General features: G+C 29.4%; 4 protein-coding genes across 4 annotated transcripts; 2 read left to right on the top strand and 2 right to left on the bottom strand.

Annotated features, from left to right (window-relative positions):
• Positions 1-2,625: 2,625 nt before the first annotated feature.
• On the bottom strand, positions 2,626-3,783 carry ERF15 (ethylene-responsive element binding factor 15). Its single transcript, XM_012229939.4, has one exon. It carries the CDS (start codon positions 3,565-3,567, stop codon positions 2,890-2,892), a length of 678 nt encoding a protein of 225 aa, XP_012085329.1. The 5' UTR covers positions 3,568-3,783; the 3' UTR covers positions 2,626-2,889.
• Positions 3,784-11,699: 7,916 nt separating this feature from the next.
• Positions 11,700-12,436, top strand: LOC105644552 (ethylene-responsive transcription factor ERF098). Its single transcript, XM_012229941.4, has one exon. The coding sequence runs from the start codon at positions 11,857-11,859 to the stop codon at positions 12,310-12,312; it is 456 nt and encodes a 151-aa protein (XP_012085331.1). The 5' UTR covers positions 11,700-11,856; the 3' UTR covers positions 12,313-12,436.
• A 744-nt stretch (positions 12,437-13,180) lies between these two features.
• LOC105644551 (ethylene-responsive transcription factor ERF098) lies at positions 13,181-13,956 on the bottom strand. Its single transcript, XM_012229940.4, has one exon. The coding sequence runs from the start codon at positions 13,831-13,833 to the stop codon at positions 13,366-13,368; it is 468 nt and encodes a 155-aa protein (XP_012085330.2). The 5' UTR covers positions 13,834-13,956; the 3' UTR covers positions 13,181-13,365.
• Positions 13,957-16,011: 2,055 nt separating this feature from the next.
• LOC105644553 (RING-H2 finger protein ATL16) lies at positions 16,012-17,378 on the top strand. Its single transcript, XM_012229942.4, has one exon. The coding sequence runs from the start codon at positions 16,175-16,177 to the stop codon at positions 17,180-17,182; it is 1,008 nt and encodes a 335-aa protein (XP_012085332.1). The 5' UTR covers positions 16,012-16,174; the 3' UTR covers positions 17,183-17,378.
• The last annotated feature ends 861 nt before the right edge of the window (positions 17,379-18,239 follow it).

Below are 18,239 nucleotides of genomic sequence, written 5' to 3'. Positions count from 1 at the left end.
CAAAGATATTTAAATATGCGAATATGTGTGTCACAGTTATTGGTATATATATATATATATATATATATATATATATATATATATATATATATATATATATATAAAATTAATTTATTTGTGTGTTTCTACATCAAACGAGGGTGAAGATTCGTTTTATATAAACATTAGATAAAAAATATAATAAAATATAAAATATAAATAAATAAGAATAGGAATGGAGCCAAATTTAAAAATTAAAAGGACTAAATTAAAAAGATTGTATTATTTTACTAGGAAAATTTTAAAAAATTCTGAAATTTAGGGGAACTGACTCTTGAATAAACAGTAAAATATATGTATTGTTTTTTTTTTTTCTTTGTTTCTACTCTGCTCTGACCGAAAAAGAAGCTCAGAAAAAAAAATATTAAAGTGCCTTTCAATAGATCTAGCTAACTAATATGATAATGACAATCATAGTTTTTGTTATTCTGTAAAATAATTATGTAACTAAAAATGAAACATTTGGACGGCAGAAATATGTAAAATACAAAGTTAAATTATTGCCAAATCATCTTATTTTCGATTCTAACCAAGTTGATGAAATTAAAACATTTATATTAATTATTTTTTGGATGGATATTCATTATTAATATTTATAAAACTACATCAACCAAGTCTAAGGTATAGCCTACAGGGAACAAGAAAAATATATTATTAATTTTCTGCTTATATATATAATCTATTAATCTAAAATTAATATTGTAATCTAGCATTTTTTTTTAACACAAAAAAGGAGAGAAGTACAATATCAAACACCATTAATAAATACTTTTCTTAAAAGGAAATATTTTCTTAAAAAAATACTTTTCAAATAATTCATTTTTTATTTTTTGATTACAATATTGAAAATTATTTAATAAACACTCTTCAAAATAGAAGCTAATAAATAGCAGAACTTTTAATTTTACAAGGCTTAAAAATACCTAGATTTATAAAAAAACTTCATATTTTTATAGTTAAATACAAAAAAAAAAAAAAACATAAAGATAATTAACTGCGGTAGTTATTAACAAACGGTAACTGCTGATTAGCGTTGATTAACAGTAGCTGACAATTATGATTATGAGCCATTGATGAATTATAACAAATATATACATTTACGTATTTTTATTATAACAAATTAATTTGTTAATATTCAAAAATTTTTCCCTCTCTTAATAAATTAAGGAAGACATTTTCTTTACAATGATTTAATTTTTTTTTCTTTTGAACATAAATAATTTTTGTTAATTTTCTGAATTTTTTAAATATAAAAAAATCTAGAAAACATTTGTTTAAGAAGCTTTTTTTTTTTTTTTTTTTGAAAAAAAAGGGACATCAATTACTCTGTACATAGATAGATTGTTGATAATTTAAAAGGCTATTCGTAAATATATAGCAATACGGCTAGAAAATTTTTTTATAATTTGTTGAAGAAACTCATATAAAGATGTAGGAATCTGCTCGGAGATTGACAAATCAATGTTAAAAATAATCTTTGGAACTAAATATTATATTAAACTCAGTTTTTTTCGTCAGCAATTTAAATTGTATTTATTAATCAATTAAGTTCGAGAAAAAATTTATATAGCCCGATTCTAAACCCAAGTCAATAGGCCTCCGCGTATGCCAATCGAGTCGAGATATATCAAGTGAGAAAACCGAGTCAAATACATTACAAACAACACAAAAACAATAACAAACAGAAGTTAATTTGGTTCGAAACTAATTATCAAACTCAATTTCAATTGAATAATATATATAGACATATATACAATTAACTCAATCTACATGAATTATGAAAATAATAACTTCAACCGATGCAATCATAATAAGAGAATGTAAAATTACATTTGGCTTATTTAAGAACACTAAAATAGACCTCATGCAATGTATATTTTAGTGTTCTTAAATAAGCCAAATGTAATAATATCCACAAATATTAAAAATAAAATTAATCACGTACTGAAAAAGTGGGAACACTTGCAAAGAAAAAAAACGACAGTTTTGTTGTTTGTGTTCACGTGAAATGAATATGACACGATTATTATGTTCTAGCTTCTTAGATTTGGACATGGCATATAAAGAGACAAGTACGGTTTACATGCACACCACATAAATGTATAGCAGGAGAAAAATGAGTAAAACAATTATAATAAGGAACATAAAGAACTCATTTTTTATTTCTCTAATTAAAATTCCATTATTCATTTATTATTCTTTAATTTCTTGTTATCATAATTTTTGACACGACAATTCGTTTGGCATATTACGTTGGAGATGAAGAGGTAAAAGCTAAACTTCAAGAGCTAAATTGAAGAATATGGCATGCAAGAAAACAATAAGAACATAATATAAGTAGTATAAGCATGAAGAAGAATTACCTGAGTAAAAGTATTTATGCATTATTATATAAACAATTAATTATGCATTTATTATCTAAACCCATTTGTGAATGAAATATAGTTCTTTAAGCCCACTTGTGCATAGTATGAATTTTCAAAAGCTGAAGTTGTTCATGAAAGCAGTTGAGATAATTCTATCTTTTTTTTTTTTTTTTTTTCTGTGCTTTCCTTAGAATTGAATGCAATAATTGAAACATTTAGAGAAGGGAAAGCATTCGCATTATTTCTATTTTCTAATAATAAACATATTCCATCATTTTCAACTTTACACAGAACCAAAATAAACAGGATGGACAAAGAAAGCTTAACCCCACCATCTGCGCAAGAAATTGATTATAACAAACAAAAGGTAAAATCAAAAAGAAGAAGAAGAAAAGAAGAAAATCAAGATTCATAATCAAGATTATCAAGAATCAAGAAAATAATATTGAAAGAAAATGTTTCGAAACAGATTATAAACATATAGTCACCAATTAGGATTAGGACTTCCTTCACAAGATGAACTCAATAGCTCCTCTAAATATTCTGCTCCTAAATCTTCCAATACGACCACATTTTGCTTTCTACTAGTGTTTACTTCATTAGTCTCTTTTTTACTTTTCTTGCTTGTTGACTTTCTTCTCATCGAATGTTTTTTCTTTAACGCTATAACCGGCGAACACCCATCTTCAAACCGGTATTTGATATCTTGAAGCGATTCTCTTACTACTTCCACCGGAAAGTTCAGTATGGCCATCGAACCACGCATGGAAAATGCTGCTTGATCATAAGCTAAAGCTGCCGCCTCTGCGCTATCAAAAGTTCCTAACCAAACTCTGATACCATTTCTGGTCGAATCTCTTATTTCGGCGGCGTACTTTCCCCATGGCCTCTTTCTTACTCCTCTATAGCTTTTTTCTTTTCTTTCTTCTTTCGATGTTACTTCTTCTCCTTTAGTGGCTCCGGTCGAAGAATTTGACTCCGACGATTCTTTATTGGTGGTTTCCGGTTGAACGTTGAAAAGAATCATTTTTTCGGAGTGATTGACAGAGAAAGAGTTGGATTCGAAAACAAATGAATTATGATCGTTCCAAGAAAATGATTCTTCAAAAGAATCGAAAGAGAGCTCTGGTTTTAGGTATTGGTTGAAGAAAATAGTTTCCATTCTTGGTTCTTGGATCTTGACTATGTTCTTGATAAGCAAAGTCGTTACCCTTTATATACATACATATATATATATATATATATATATATATACACAAGAACAAAGAGTAGGAAGTTGCTAATTTTTGAAATAAAAAATTCTTAGAGGATAAATTAATATAATATTTTATTATTATTATTATTGAATCTTGAACGAGGATGGTTAGATTTTCAGGGTACTCTGCTTTGAGCTGCATCGTAAGAACCTCTCTATGAGGGGAAAATTTAGGGTGTTCTTTCTGTGGGGCCCACAATCGCCCACGTGAGTCAAATTACGCACGGCGGCGAGCTTAGACCCATAAATTGCTGATTTTGCATCATCATCTTGATGACGTAACACATCCTCTCCAATTTTAACTGTTCTTGTCCACGTGGCACCTATCTGTCTGTACACGATGGCATGACCTTTTCTTGTTGCCCTGTCCTGTGAGTTGTAAACCTAGGACAGTTAGTTTGACAGTTGAACGCACAGTTAAACAAATATTTTTCATCCATCCATTTCTTTTCTGGGACACTCGAGATATATATATATATATATATATATATATATATTACTATTTTTCACACGACAAAGCTAACTACATAATAAGCTATTATTATTAAACATGGAAACTTATTTTTTGAGTGGAAATATAAACTTTTTGTATTAATTAAATTGTTATCTCGTTGTGTTAGAATTAAATCCAACTCGAATCAAAGGGATAAGACGCTGCTCATGGATACATTAACTACAACCAAAATATCCTATGAGCAGCAGACTGCAGATATTTAACTTACCATATGGTCCACAGCTTCAAAGATGCTTATGCAATGCAGCTAGATCTAAGGACAATACAATATTTCATACTTAAATCCGTGTGCATGTGATATTTTTCTATCTACAATAAATACTAGATTTAACAAAATTAATTTAATATTTTTTTTTTCTTGTTTATACCTAGATCTTGTTGTTAGTTTTTTTATAGCGTAAAAATTACATTTTTTCGAAGATAATATTGAATATTAATATCATTTGAATAATATTACCGTTCTAATGTTTCAAAAATTAAAATAGAATTTTTATTTTTCATTTTTAGTTTATTGAGAAATTTACTTGTTGTGGTAGTATCTTTTTTTGAAAAAAAAAATTTTTTACATAATTTGTATAACTAACTGATATAATAAATGAGTCACGTTTTGCATAAATGGGTAAAGTTATAAAATGTGAATCTATCAAGACTCGCATGAAAAGCATATATAAAAGAGGATTCATGTGAACATAAAGATAGCATTTGGAATGAATAGGTAACCTTAGCTTGGCAGACCCTAACTTTGCCCCTCGTCGTTAAAAAACAAGAAAAAAAAAAATTGCCTAGATTGGTTAATGACCTATCATATGGACCAAACTAATGAAAATATGAAATTTTTCAAAAGCGTTTCTATTTTATCCTTTTTTTTCTCATGTATTGTTATCACCACTTTAATTTCAATAAAAATTTATATTTTTATTGATTTGTCCATACAGAGAGTCATGAGACCGGTCTGAACAAGTCAATCCCCAAAAAATTATATATAGACCTCTAGAACTATAAATAAATCAAGTCATTATTTGAAGTTGAATTTAATTCGGGGAAAAAAAAAGTTTGGTTCTTAAATTCAAGTTCAAAGACCACCATTATTTTTCTTTTTTAAAGCTACAAACTGAATTTAGATCGAACTTTATTTTTTGAGTTTCAATCAAGTTTGAATATGAATATTTTTTTTAATAAATGAAATTAGAGTTAAAATTTAATAAATTGATTCAGTTGAATTTATTTATATGTCAAATATTGTTTTTTGCTCAGTAAAATTTCTTTTATTATTAAAATTCAGAAAAAACTTAATATAACCAAGTATCTAAACCCTGTAAGCCATCAAACCTTCTCAATACACATATTTTAACTTGAAAATGCTAAGTAAAAAAATCCTGTAAAATATATATATATATATATCAAATATATAAATACAAGTCAGGGTTTATCGTGACATCAACTGAAAAGATTTGTGAAAAAAGACATTTGGTCATAAAATTGGTATTTTATAGGAGAGGTATGTATACATCCCCCATTTATGAGGTTCTCGAAAGCTTTCAAGGTCTTGGTGAGGACAACATCTATTTTGAGTGAAAGGTTGAATTTCTTCTATGTCTTCCAGAAAGAAAGGGTTGCTATAGTGTGCATGTTGTGACAGTTTTTTTTTTTTTTTTTTTTTAAATGTCTTTTTCCATTTTTTTTTTCTTGAATAATTGGTGCCACCTAATCATATTAAGTTTTTTATCGACTCAAACATATAATTAAGGTTAGTTCAATTTGAAAAAAACTTATTTATGTTTGATGTATATATTTGGCAAGTCCATTGATATTTGTTCATTGAAGAACAAAAAAAAAAAAAAGTCTACTAAGAGTGACAAATCACTCAAATTAGGTTTGATAATTAACAATTAAGTAAAACAATTCATTTTATGCAATCACCAAATATTTGACTTTTTATTTCAAATAATCAAAGGTTATATTATAAAGTAGTGTTTCATTGGAAATACATAATATATATATAATTGGATATTAACATATTTATATATATCCACTCTATTTTATTTTCAAAATGGGATAAATAAAGAGTCGGTCGAAATGAATATTTCTCGAAATTATTTAAACCGACGATTTTTATAGTTTTCAATTTCATACTCCCTCCTAATTATTACTATTATTATATATTACTATCAATGAAAAAACTCCTATTTTCCTAAAAAAAAGAAAGAAATAGAAGAACTCTTATTAATAAGGTATTGATTGAGATAATAAGTGATTTCAATCTTTATTATAAAGATGAGAATAAAAATTAAATTCTTAAAAAATACATTTATTGAAAAAGCCAAAACCTTCATAATCTATAATCCAAGGAGATTCCGTCTCATTTAAAAAAAACAATACAATGAAACCTCTCAATTAAGTTAGAAGATTCTAAATAAAAGCCAAAAATGAATTTAAAAGAAAACAAAAATTCAATAAAAGCAAGCTCCTGTCACGTGATAATGGTGGCTATTGGTCCTCTCTCTATATATATGGTCATAGTCATTGAGAACTTACTCTCTGGACCCTGATCAATGAATACAAAGATAAATCCCAATATATGTAAATTCTACCAATTAGAACCACATGATGTGAAATGTTTCACTTATGGACATGATTGTTTTTCTGATAATGATTATTTAGTATTTAGTATTTTGACAAAATGATTAGTAGATAGAAATGCCCTTATAGAAAAAAAAATAGTGCCTGATGATTCATAGTACATGGTCACTTCCAACCTACGAAAATCACTTAATTATTTATTATTATCATATAGTAATCATCATTATCATTAATTTAATTAACTAATTACATCCTTCCACCAATGACTGAGTCCGGCACACTCTCTTTTTAACTTTTCCTGACCTACCTGATGATACATATCCAATTCAAGATTCCATGGTCGGTCCGGCGCCGGCGCCAAGATCAACAGTCAATCCAAGAATTGGGTTTGTAGTTATAAAGGGTCATTAATTATATTTCAACCTACTTTCTTGGTCAACAATAATTATTGAATATTCCGTTCAATTGTCCAAGAAACCAATTAAAATCAATAAAATATAAATTCCCAATTCTCAACTTGTTTTAGAAATTGTTTTTAATTTCTTTTTATTATTTATTTATAGCCACCTTTCTTGTTCATGTAAGAAATATGACCTTATCAATTATCAACTAACTTATTACCTAAATAGGAAATCATCCAATAATCCATTTATTCTTCTCAAAATAAAATAAAATAAAATAAACTCACTTATCACTACCTTTTTTTTTAGCTCGATATACTCAATTATTTTAAAATTTTTGTTTTCAAAAATTTTATTTTCATTTATACGAATTATGGAATCAATTATCGAGGATATAGTTGGTATCTGCGATCGTACTCGTTTTAGTAAAAATCGAGATATCCACACAAATTATTATTTGCATATGCAAAAAGAAATATTTAAGACAAATTGAGTGTCAATTAGAGTGTACTACTACTATCACTGTTCATTAGACATTATTTCTTACAATTTCAGGCAAGTTGCCAATTTTTTTGGTTGATGGGACCATAGAAATGGAACATCAAATTAAGGTTCATGAATCTGTATAACTCATAGATCACGTCAAAAAATTTTGCACATATATACAACGTGTCCTAAATCAAAAGCAAAAAAACAAGGGTTTGCTTCAATTTTGGTTTTTGGGGGGGGTTGAACGTTGAAATATACTTATAAGCAACTTGGCTTTAGTTGCCAATATTCCCTTGGTGCAATTTAACTTTAGGAGCAAGTGCATGCATCTTTTGAGTGCTTTTGATCCTTCAAATATATTTTATATTTTTGAGTTGAAAGGGAAATCTCGATTCCATCTTTATCCACTCTTCATGAATGGCATATGCTTCTTCTAGTTAATTCATTTTAAGAAATTTATTAATTACTTTTATTTAAAAGATATGTATAATTACTCATTTTTCATTTAAATTTGTTTGCAATATATAATTTATGAATCAATTTGAATAGGAATTTTTAAATATTTAATACGTTAAGGTTTGAGTTTTTAATTTATTGGATTACAAAATAAATATTCCACTGTTAAACTAATAATCCAATTAAATTTCCACTCCCACAAAAAATAAGTTCCATAAATTTTATTAGTTAGTTTTATTTAATAATAATGTATAGGGCAAAAATTCATTTAATAATTGAAATTAGACAAAAGAAATCCATTTGTTCAAAGCATTTATAGGATAGGAGGGGCTTAAATGGCATTTCAAATCAAACTATTTCTAGAATGGTCTTGACTGTTCTAGAAATGTCCAAAGTTTGAACCTGTTTTTTGGTGATAAGATTTTGAACCAATAATTGAATACTACCACCCAGTGTGGGTGAGGGACCTTTGCAGTTTCCTTGTCAAAGAAGGCCTATTAATTACATGTAATTAATGATTAATTATAGCTAATTAAATATGCTAAACAATGTATTACGCTAATAATGACACTTAAGGCAGTTACACTATTAACTTTATGACATGAAAAATGATCTTCGTAGTTAGCAAAATAAGGGTGTGTTTGAAAGTGTACACTATTCAAATAGAGTTTTTAGTCAAACGTCAAAAGAAAAGATGATTTAGGAATATTAATTAAAAGCAAAAAAAAAAAAAAAAAAAAAACCATTTAAGCAATGTATCAAGATAAGCTGACCTATATTAAGACATGGGATTAGGAAAAAAAACCATATTTTTATACGTTTATAATTAAAAACATAAGAATGGGACAACAAAATCAGATTTGGTGTTTGGGCATGTCATGCAACAAAAACTTTATGGTAAAAAAAGGTTAAATGCATGCACTAAACTAGGTTTGAAGGCCATTAAACGTCAATTTTTCTATATACAATATAAATATAATCACTTTCCTTGAAGTTGCTTTGCTTTGCTTTGCTTTGGGGGAGAGAGAGAGAGAGTGTGCTTCAATTTGGTCAAGAAGATTTGACTTGTGAAGAAAATCCAAATTAATGGCAACTCTTTCTTACATGTTCTCTTTCAATAGGGTATCCTCAAATTATTGGTCTATATATATTATTTCATTGTTGAATAAGCAATTATGTCATTTTTGGATTTTCTTAATTAAATATGTCTACTAGTTAAAAGATGTGAAAAAACACCAATGAATAGTTTTTATATGGATTAATATTTAAGAAGCTTTCAACACTCGTATGCAATTGAGTTATTTAATTTTAACAACGTTGTTTAAGGTTTGTTTCTCTTAAATTCATATATTTAAGTGTTTAAATTCTATGAATGTGAATTATATATTTCTATTTTAATCAATTGAAAAAAAAAAATTAAAACTTGTATGATAATTTTTTTTTATTTGTATTTTAACCGATTAAGGGAAGGCGCGAAATTAAAAAAAAAAAAAAATAGTAATTTAGTAATTTAGTAATTGTGGACCAAATTAGACATTTAATTAATCAATTTTCAAAGTATGTATTCTCTAAATATATGGCTTTTTTTTTTTTTTAGCAATTCAAATAAATATGTTTTTATTACTGCTTTAACATTTTCAGATGGTAATTAAACTTTGAAAACGTCAGTCAGAGACAGAAATTTGGAATGTCAACTAAAAAACTACCTTGTCTTGTCTGGACATAGTTGCAGTCAATTCTACTTCGTCGTCTATTATAATTTATAGCCTTCGGCTTAAAATAAAAAATTAAAATAAAGAATGGGCCTTTCAAATATTTGGGCTTGAATTCAACAATTACTTGATCCACTTTAAAAGTTAGACTACTTGCTGTGCTCAGTGTTCACCAGTCAACAGCCCAATAATAATTTCCATTGTTGCCTTTCAATTTTATATATATATTTGTTTACATATCAGAAAAATGTAATTTTCAATTTAAACTACTATAAATTTTAAATTATTAAATAACATTTGGATCGCTGAATTGCCGTTTCGCTTTTCAATTTTTTTTTTTTTTAAATGGCAGAAAAAGTAATATAGGATTTCTAAACTGCTCCAAAAAGATGACTTACTAATGAAGGATTCGAAGGCTAAGATGTGCTTATTGCTGTTGAATCTATATTTATATATTTGTTTCATTTAAATTATTTTTCTTTCTTTTTTTTTTTTTTTTTTTTGCCCCTTTTAATTCAGCAATAAGGTAGTACTCTAACCTAGCTAAAGAATTGGGTGTATGAGTCATTACTTTAATTAGTGGAGGATCAATGATTCAATTAATGGATCATAAAAATTTTAATGACATATATTAATTAAATTATTAAAATAAAAAATAATTAAAATATCTAAAAGTCAGTCCAGATCAATTTGGTCTGTATGGATCAATCGGTTCAATCACGGGTTAGCCGATTCAATCACGAGTCAGTCGATTCAATCTGATTTTCTTTCTTAAATGGTTAAAAATCAAAACGTGCTCAACTTTAAGGCTGATTCTCCAAGTTGATCCCTCCGGTCGGGCTGAGTTTAATAAATATGTCAAACATGCGTTAAAAGATTAATTAAAGCTTTTCTCATACTTAGTCGGAATATCTAGATCTCCCACTTATTTTGTTAATTAATCTTTTTTTTTTAATTTATTATAAAAAAAGAAAGAGAAAGAATATGATGCAAAAATATAAATAACTCAAATTCTTTACGCTCAAGAATAGAAATTAAAAGATATTCCTATAAATTATTATGTCTTTGTAGTCTATATGTGCAAGTGGACTTCACTTTTTCATGGTACCCTAAAGATACGAATCCAGGTTTGAGATTTCTCTCTAGTAAATGCTGATAAAAAAAAAAAAAAATTGGGCTTTTCTACTTTGAACCTAATCAAAGTTATGTTTTTTGGATTTGTAACAAAATTGATGTACCACCATTAGAGAAATATGTGATTGAAATTCGTGAATTTTGACTGTATTAAACTTTGAGATTCAAAAATGAGATTTGATTAAGTAAAATTTGAGAAATAAAAATTAGGGTTTTTACGCTTTTATTTATTGAGTGAAAATCAAATTAGAGTAACGAGCAAATGATTCAAATTTGATGTTTTTAATGGTGACAAAATGAGAAAAAAAAAATATAAGAATAGATAAGTGTATTCGATTGTTCTAATTTAATTTATAATATTATTATACGAATAAAGTATCAAAATTAATTAAATTAACCCGCCCCCCATAACACAAAGAACTTCAAATATTTGCCCAGGTCAGTGAAAACCTCAGCATCCACTACCTGCATATTTATATTATTATGGAGTATGAATCTTAATTTGCTTGTTTTTGCCCAAATCCATTGAACACAAAGAATATCAAACCTTGATAGAAAAAAAAAAAAAATGCTTACCTTGTACAATAATGTTCCAAAAAGGCATTTTAGGTCTTTAAAACATATTGGTGTAAGCAAAATTTCCATTTCCCAACAAATAAAAGTGAGAAGCTTCCTTGCAAGTACACAATAGAATCCAACCGTCAATTAAGACCCATCTTTTATTTTTTTTCAATTTGCCAATCACAATCATTTTATGCTCTTATATATATGTCCTCTATTCTAAAACGTGCCACCAAATTTGAAATCAAACTATCTAGACCCTTTTAGTTGGTTAATAGTTATTCCTTTTACCTATTTGGTCATCTGATAATCAAGAAACTAAAATCTTTCTTCACCTGAAAACCAAGACATGGAAGCAACTGATCAAGTAGGGAATAATAAGAACTCCAAGAAACAAGACAGAGGAAGTGCAGAAACACGGTACCGCGGAATTCGCCGGCGTCCATGGGGTAAATTTGCAGCAGAGATACGTGACCCGACAAGAAATGGTGCACGGCGGTGGCTTGGAACGTTTGAAACCGCGGAGGAAGCTGCAAGAGCATATGACAGAGCAGCTTTTGCTTTTAGAGGTCATTTAGCGATTCTTAATTTCCCTAATGAATATCAGTACAATAGCCACAGCTCACCCCTGCCGTCATTTGCTTCTTCTTCTTCTTCTTCTTCTTCTTCTGCTCCTCCTGCTAATTATGGCGTGGTGGGTTCTTCTGGAGGGCAAGAAGTTATAGAGTTTGAGTATTTGGATAATAAATTGTTGGAAGATCTTCTTGAAACAAAAGAAGTTAGCAATAATAAGGCTCATTGGTAGTTTATACCGATTGAATTTTTTCTTTTTTTAAGTTAAACGTAATTCTTTAAATTTTTGGTCATTTAATTGTTTGATTTGTAATTTTTATAACGTTTAAACATTGATTTTCCATTTTTTTCTCTAATTATGCAAGTCTGCAGAGTACATTTTCATATTTCATAAAAAGAAAATTAAAAGAAATCTCAATTAATAACATTACACCTGAATTATAATATCATTTGAATACTATTTTCAGCCCCAGATTATCAAGTTATTAATCTTAAATTTAAAATTTTTGACTAAAATATGGATTAGAGAAGAGTGTGTTTTTTCCTTTTTCATTTTTTATTTGGTAATGGGTGAGTTGGATAAAATGACGTATGCACACTGTATACATTACATTGCCTACAGCAAATGGTCTTGAAGGAATCAATAGAAGGTCAAATGGTCAACTAAGGTCTTCTTGAATTTGTTGACCTAAAAAAAATAATCAATCTTATGTCATAAAACACCTCAGCCCAAAAGCTGCAATTCCAAATAGCCAATCAAAAATGAACACTTTCAATTGACGGCTACATATTAAAATGTGGTAGAGAAAAGGAGTCAATTTAGCATTTTGGCGCCAATTAATCATTCAACATTTTTCAATTAAATAAAAAAAAATAAGAAACAAAAGTTTAATCAGGTGAGACAAATAGCAGGTTTTAATTTATAATTTAATAAATTACCCATTTCCCACTATCTGCAGTTCCATTAATCAATCCAGATTGTCGTAATTAAGAAACTAAAGAAGAAATCAAAATCAAGTATAAAAGATTAGTAAAAGAAATAACATATATAATTAAAATTATTAGTACATAGCACATCCTTTATAGAACTACATCTGATTATTATCGGTATACAGTTAATTTTTTTTGGTTAAAAAGGGTCACTGAAAGGGACCCACAAAGTACTTAAAGGTTAACTAACTAACTAACTACCTTCATCTGGCGCCAAATTGAAGGATTTCCATTTTTATTCAGAACTCTGTTTATGAACATTGATAAGTAGTTCCAATTCTATAACATGAAAGGTTCAATCTTTATTCTGATCATCAAAATCAAGAAGATCCTCGAGCAACTTGTCATCCAAGCACTCAAATTCAATCACTTGTTTCCCTTGCTCAATCTCTCTTCTTTCCACATTCTGTAAAATTGAGGAGGAAGAAGAAGAAGAAGAAGATGAAGAAGAAGCAGAAGAAGAAGAGGAGGAAGAATAAGAAGAAGAGGCAGCAGAATGAACCTTTTTTGGAGGGTGTTCGTCGGGGAAATTTAATATAGCTAAATGACCTCGCATTGCATATGCAGCTTTATCATAAGCTCTTGCAGCTTCTTCAGCTGTATTAAAAGTCCCTAACCATATTCTAGTACCTTGCCTCATCGAGTCTCGAATCTCTGCTGCAAATTTCCCCCATGGCCGCCTTCTTACTCCTCTATATCGAACATCTGATCCTCCTTCATTACCCTTTTCCTCCATTGTTGTTTTATGCTGTAATACTTGCATGCCTCTGACATTTATATATTAGGTGGAAAATGCAATTTCTCTAATCATCAAATGGACCAAATATCTATAAAAGATTTAAAAATTTCTGATCAATGGGAAATAAAGATTAACCCTATGATTGAGATAGGCTGGGAAAGCAAATAGAGCTGATGATGGCTTGAGCAAAGAAGGACCACTTTTCCTCCTCTGATTATTCTTCAACATTTTTAATATTTTCATATTCTTCTTGGTGATGTCAGGTCGATTACGTTGCATTGATTTCTCAACTTTGGTTGATTTTTTAACTGGAAATGCGAAATAATTAGATTAATCAGATTCTGCTTTCTGGGTATTTTTGATTATATAATCTTCCATTTTAGTTTACCCAAAATCCGAATGAGGTCATTAGGTGATTCAAGTGATTACATAAGCTTGATTGGTCATCAAGCTTACGTTAATGTTAGTTAGTTGTTTATAATTGTTTTAATCTGATTGATGACTTCTATGAGGCTAGATTTATAAAATATTAAAGATAATTAGGTGCGATTATAAGATTCTGAGTTGAAAAGAGACAAAGTTTTAGTAATGCATGTGTTAGCAAAATAATTAAGGTAGATGTCATGCTTTTGAGTTGTTAATGAGGTAATATGGCTTACGTTTGTATGTTTAATCACTTGCTTACGTTTTTCATTTTTGTTTATTATATTGTTATTCAGAAAGATTGCTTCCATTGATGCATGAACTAATGCCAACATTAGATGGGTTTGTTTGAATTTCCTTTCAATTGGACCCAACTTTTATACATTGATAAAAACAAAACTCAATTTAAGTAACTTGATTTCTTTTTTTAATTAGATTCCATCTTCAAATGACTCTAATATTAGTAGTTCAAAAATTTATAGTTTAATCAAGTTAAACGTCAATATAATTAAACTACGAATATTATTGGATTAATTTACCTGAATCAAAGTTTAGTTTTAAGTCTTTAAGCAATACTGAGAGTGTATAACATCATATATATCAACTATTGCATTTGAAAATATTATTTCTAAATTTAAAAATATTTCTTCTTTTTTATGAAAAAATGGGCACCATTAGGTTCTTAAGTGCTCATTTGACAATGCCTAAGATGGATTAGGGAATGCTAATGAAATTTAGTCACATGGATGGCCATGTAGTTTAGGTGCATTCATCTTACAATTTTTGGTATTACCTTTTGGCTAAGATGTTAAAGATGGGATCTTTTAGAGGCAAAAAGCCAAAGAAAATGGAGTGTTTAGAAATAATAAAATATATCATTATTTTAAACAATTAGACACATCTACTCAAACAATGAACATCAAAAGCTCTATAAAAAGTTGAGCCTTTCACCTTATTTAATATTAATTAATTACAAAGACAAAAAAAAAAAAAAATAATAATAATTAAGTATTTAAATACAAAAGAATTATTCTAAATGGTGGGGAAGATTTGTGGTGACGTTTGTGTGCTATGATCATAGTGATTATGGTGTTGTCAATTTCTTTATTATATACTTTATACAACTTGTTAAGGATTTGTCTTAATTTTTATAATGCAAAATAATTATTAAAATACAATGCAATAATGCATAATAATTATAAAAATAGAAAGCTAGTTGTGGTAGATCGTTATCTTATTGGCCCAACAAGGTCAGCCCTAATTTTTTAATTCTTGGGTTCAGGTGTAGAGAGTGACTTTAGGTTTAATCAAATTTAATAGATTAAGGTACAGATTTTAATAAAATTAACATTCTTTCATATGCTTGGTTTTATAATTAAAGTATTGGTGGTCTGACTGATTGTAATAGTGTCTTCTACTAGATAGGCCTATCTCACAAAGTCACATGCCCATGGGCCATCCAGTAATTGGGCTTGAACCTTTAATCTAGCTAGGCCCACAAAAGGACACAAGAAGCCCTATTTCGTCTGTGAATGCAAACTTCGGGGCTTTCAAGTAATTGGCCTATTGGACCTTGTTATGGATGAAAAAATAATGAACCATCATGATCAAGCTCCTCCACATGCAGCATTAAGGGGTAGCTTTCAAGTGTAGACCACACCACGACATACTTGCGTCTATCACAAGTTTACATTACACGTTCATATATTCAATTACATATTATTATCAACTATCAAGTGAATCTTTAAATACCTCATTACTGTCCTTTTCCCCTCTTCTTGTCATTATTAAATCTTATCTCCTCCCTTTCTAATGAAATCTTTCCTTTATCTCTTTCTCTTTACCTTCTGTACAAGTATAATCTTTCCTCCATGGAAAAAAAAACCCTAAACCCATTGGTCAACTCCTCTCCTCTTCTTTGTCTCTACTTCTAACATTTCTCATGCAAAACTATTCTGACATGGCAAGAACACTCAAGAACTCTATCTATCAAACACCTTCATCACCTAATTCAGATCATGCTTTTCCTATACTCTCCATTGCTGTACTAAGCATCATCGTCACAGCTTTCTTGCTCTTCTGCTACTATGTCTTTGTAAACAAATGTTGTGCTAACTGGCATACTTTGCTGAGATGCGTTACTATCTGGCGAGCTAGAAGAAGTGAAGATTCATTTATAGCTCTCTCTCCAACAATGTGGAATAATAGAGGGCTCGATGAATCTGTCATTCGCGGAATTCCTATATTTCAGTATAGAAGAGGAGAAAGCGAAGAACGAAGCATATGTGGGTGTGTTGTGTGTTTGAATGAGTTTCGTGAACAAGATATGCTTAGAGTTCTTCCTAATTGCAGCCATTCATTTCACTTGGATTGTATTGATATATGGCTTCAGAGCAATTCTAATTGTCCACTTTGTAGAACAAGCATTTCAGGCACTAATAGTAGATATCCTATTGATCAAATCATTGCGCCTAGCTCTTCGCCTCAGGGTTCACAGCCTTACACTGATAGCTTAATGGGTGGTGATGAAGATTTCGTCGTAATAGAATTAAGTAGAGAAGAGGAAGGAGTTCTTTTACCTAATAGGCAGCAAGAAAGAGATGTTACAAGAGAATTCAGGAGTCAATCACCTGCAAAAATGGATCAGAAGGTTAGAAAGTTAAAATCGCAACAACGCCATCACCTTCCGATCAAGGGGGATGAGTGTATTGATGTAAGAGGGAAAGATCATCAGTTCTCTATCCAACCGATTAGAAGATCATTTTCATTGGATTCTGCTGTTGATCGACAGCTTTATTCAAGTGTTCATGCTATTATTCAACAACATAGACATCAGATAGGGATGAACACTAATGAAGAAAGTAGTAACAGTGTCCAAAGATTATTGCTTCCATTTGGTCATGCCAGGGGATCCAGAAAAGCAGTTTTTCCTATTGAATTTGAGCAATGAGTGAGATTATTAACTTTTTTTTTAATTCACTTTTGTTCCTTTCAATCTGGCTTTTTTCAAGTGAGGCAGGCAGAATTTTCCAAAATCGTAGTCTGTTTAGATTGTTATTTGAACTTTTGTTGAGTACGTCGAAAATGTTGATTAGAAGTCATTGAAGTTTATTTTTAAGGTGAATTTCACATCTCCAGTTAGAATAGCTAAACAGTATCAACAAACTTTTTTTTTTTTTCAATTCAGTCCAAAAATGGAGCTCATTCGTGTAGAGATGAAAACATAAGGTGGCTTTTGATTCACATGACGATAAAAAAGTATGGAATGAAATGTAAGCATGCGTATGAGAATCATTGCCTAAACCACTATAGAAGGTACGGTTTCTCTCTCTCCATCAATAGATATTGAGAGAGACAGACAAAGAGAGGATATGGAGGCAAGTGTAATAAAAGGCTGCTATTATGGAAGAGAGGGGACCCAACAATTAGTAAAAACCAAAAAAACAAGCCTTCCAAGAAATGATTACCCTCTTCTTTTCTCTTTCAAGTAATGATGTTGGTGTTGGTAAAGACCAGAAAAGTATAATTTTGCATAAGTTTGTTTCATTATGGATTTAAGACACTGAATAATCTCTTCAACCAAAGCTCCATTTTGTATCCAGTAAGAGAGAGGTTGAGAGAGACTCATAATAGTGTCATAAGAAAGTGAAAACAACAGAGTAATGACACATAAATACACACTAATAAAACATCATGAGTAACACTCTATCTTATTGACATGAACATCATAAAGATATTCCAGGTGGAATCAAAGTTTAAAAAAGAAGAATTGTGGAACTAAACATAATATCCTCTCCCTCCCTGAGATACCTGAAGTTGACTCCTGCCTGGCAAGCATTATTCCAAGTGTTATTATTTCCTAATAAAGTGATATGTAACAAACCATGACAACAAGACTTTTTTTTTTTCCCTCAATTTCAGTGAATAAAGTAATTTTAAACTCCAGAGACTCCTAAAACAATCTAATTTCTGCAACTAATTGATCAGCACCTTCCTTGAATCGCCTT

Source organism: Jatropha curcas, chromosome 3 (assembly GCF_041381405.1).
Source record: "Jatropha curcas cultivar XTBG-Jc1 chromosome 3, XTBG_Jcur_1.0, whole genome shotgun sequence".
NCBI classification, from domain to species: Eukaryota; Viridiplantae; Streptophyta; class Magnoliopsida; order Malpighiales; family Euphorbiaceae; genus Jatropha; species Jatropha curcas.
This window is presented reverse-complemented; position numbering and strand designations above follow the sequence as displayed.

Bases quoted from the DNA above. Each gene is read 5' to 3' on its own strand.
- ERF15 (XM_012229939.4), bottom strand. From the start codon at position 3,567: ATGGAAACTATTTTCTTCAACCAATACCTAAAACCAGAGCTCTCTTTC.
- LOC105644552 (XM_012229941.4), top strand. From the start codon at position 11,857: ATGGAAGCAACTGATCAAGTAGGGAATAATAAGAACTCCAAGAAACAA.
- LOC105644551 (XM_012229940.4), bottom strand. From the start codon at position 13,833: ATGCAAGTATTACAGCATAAAACAACAATGGAGGAAAAGGGTAATGAA.
- LOC105644553 (XM_012229942.4), top strand. From the start codon at position 16,175: ATGCAAAACTATTCTGACATGGCAAGAACACTCAAGAACTCTATCTAT.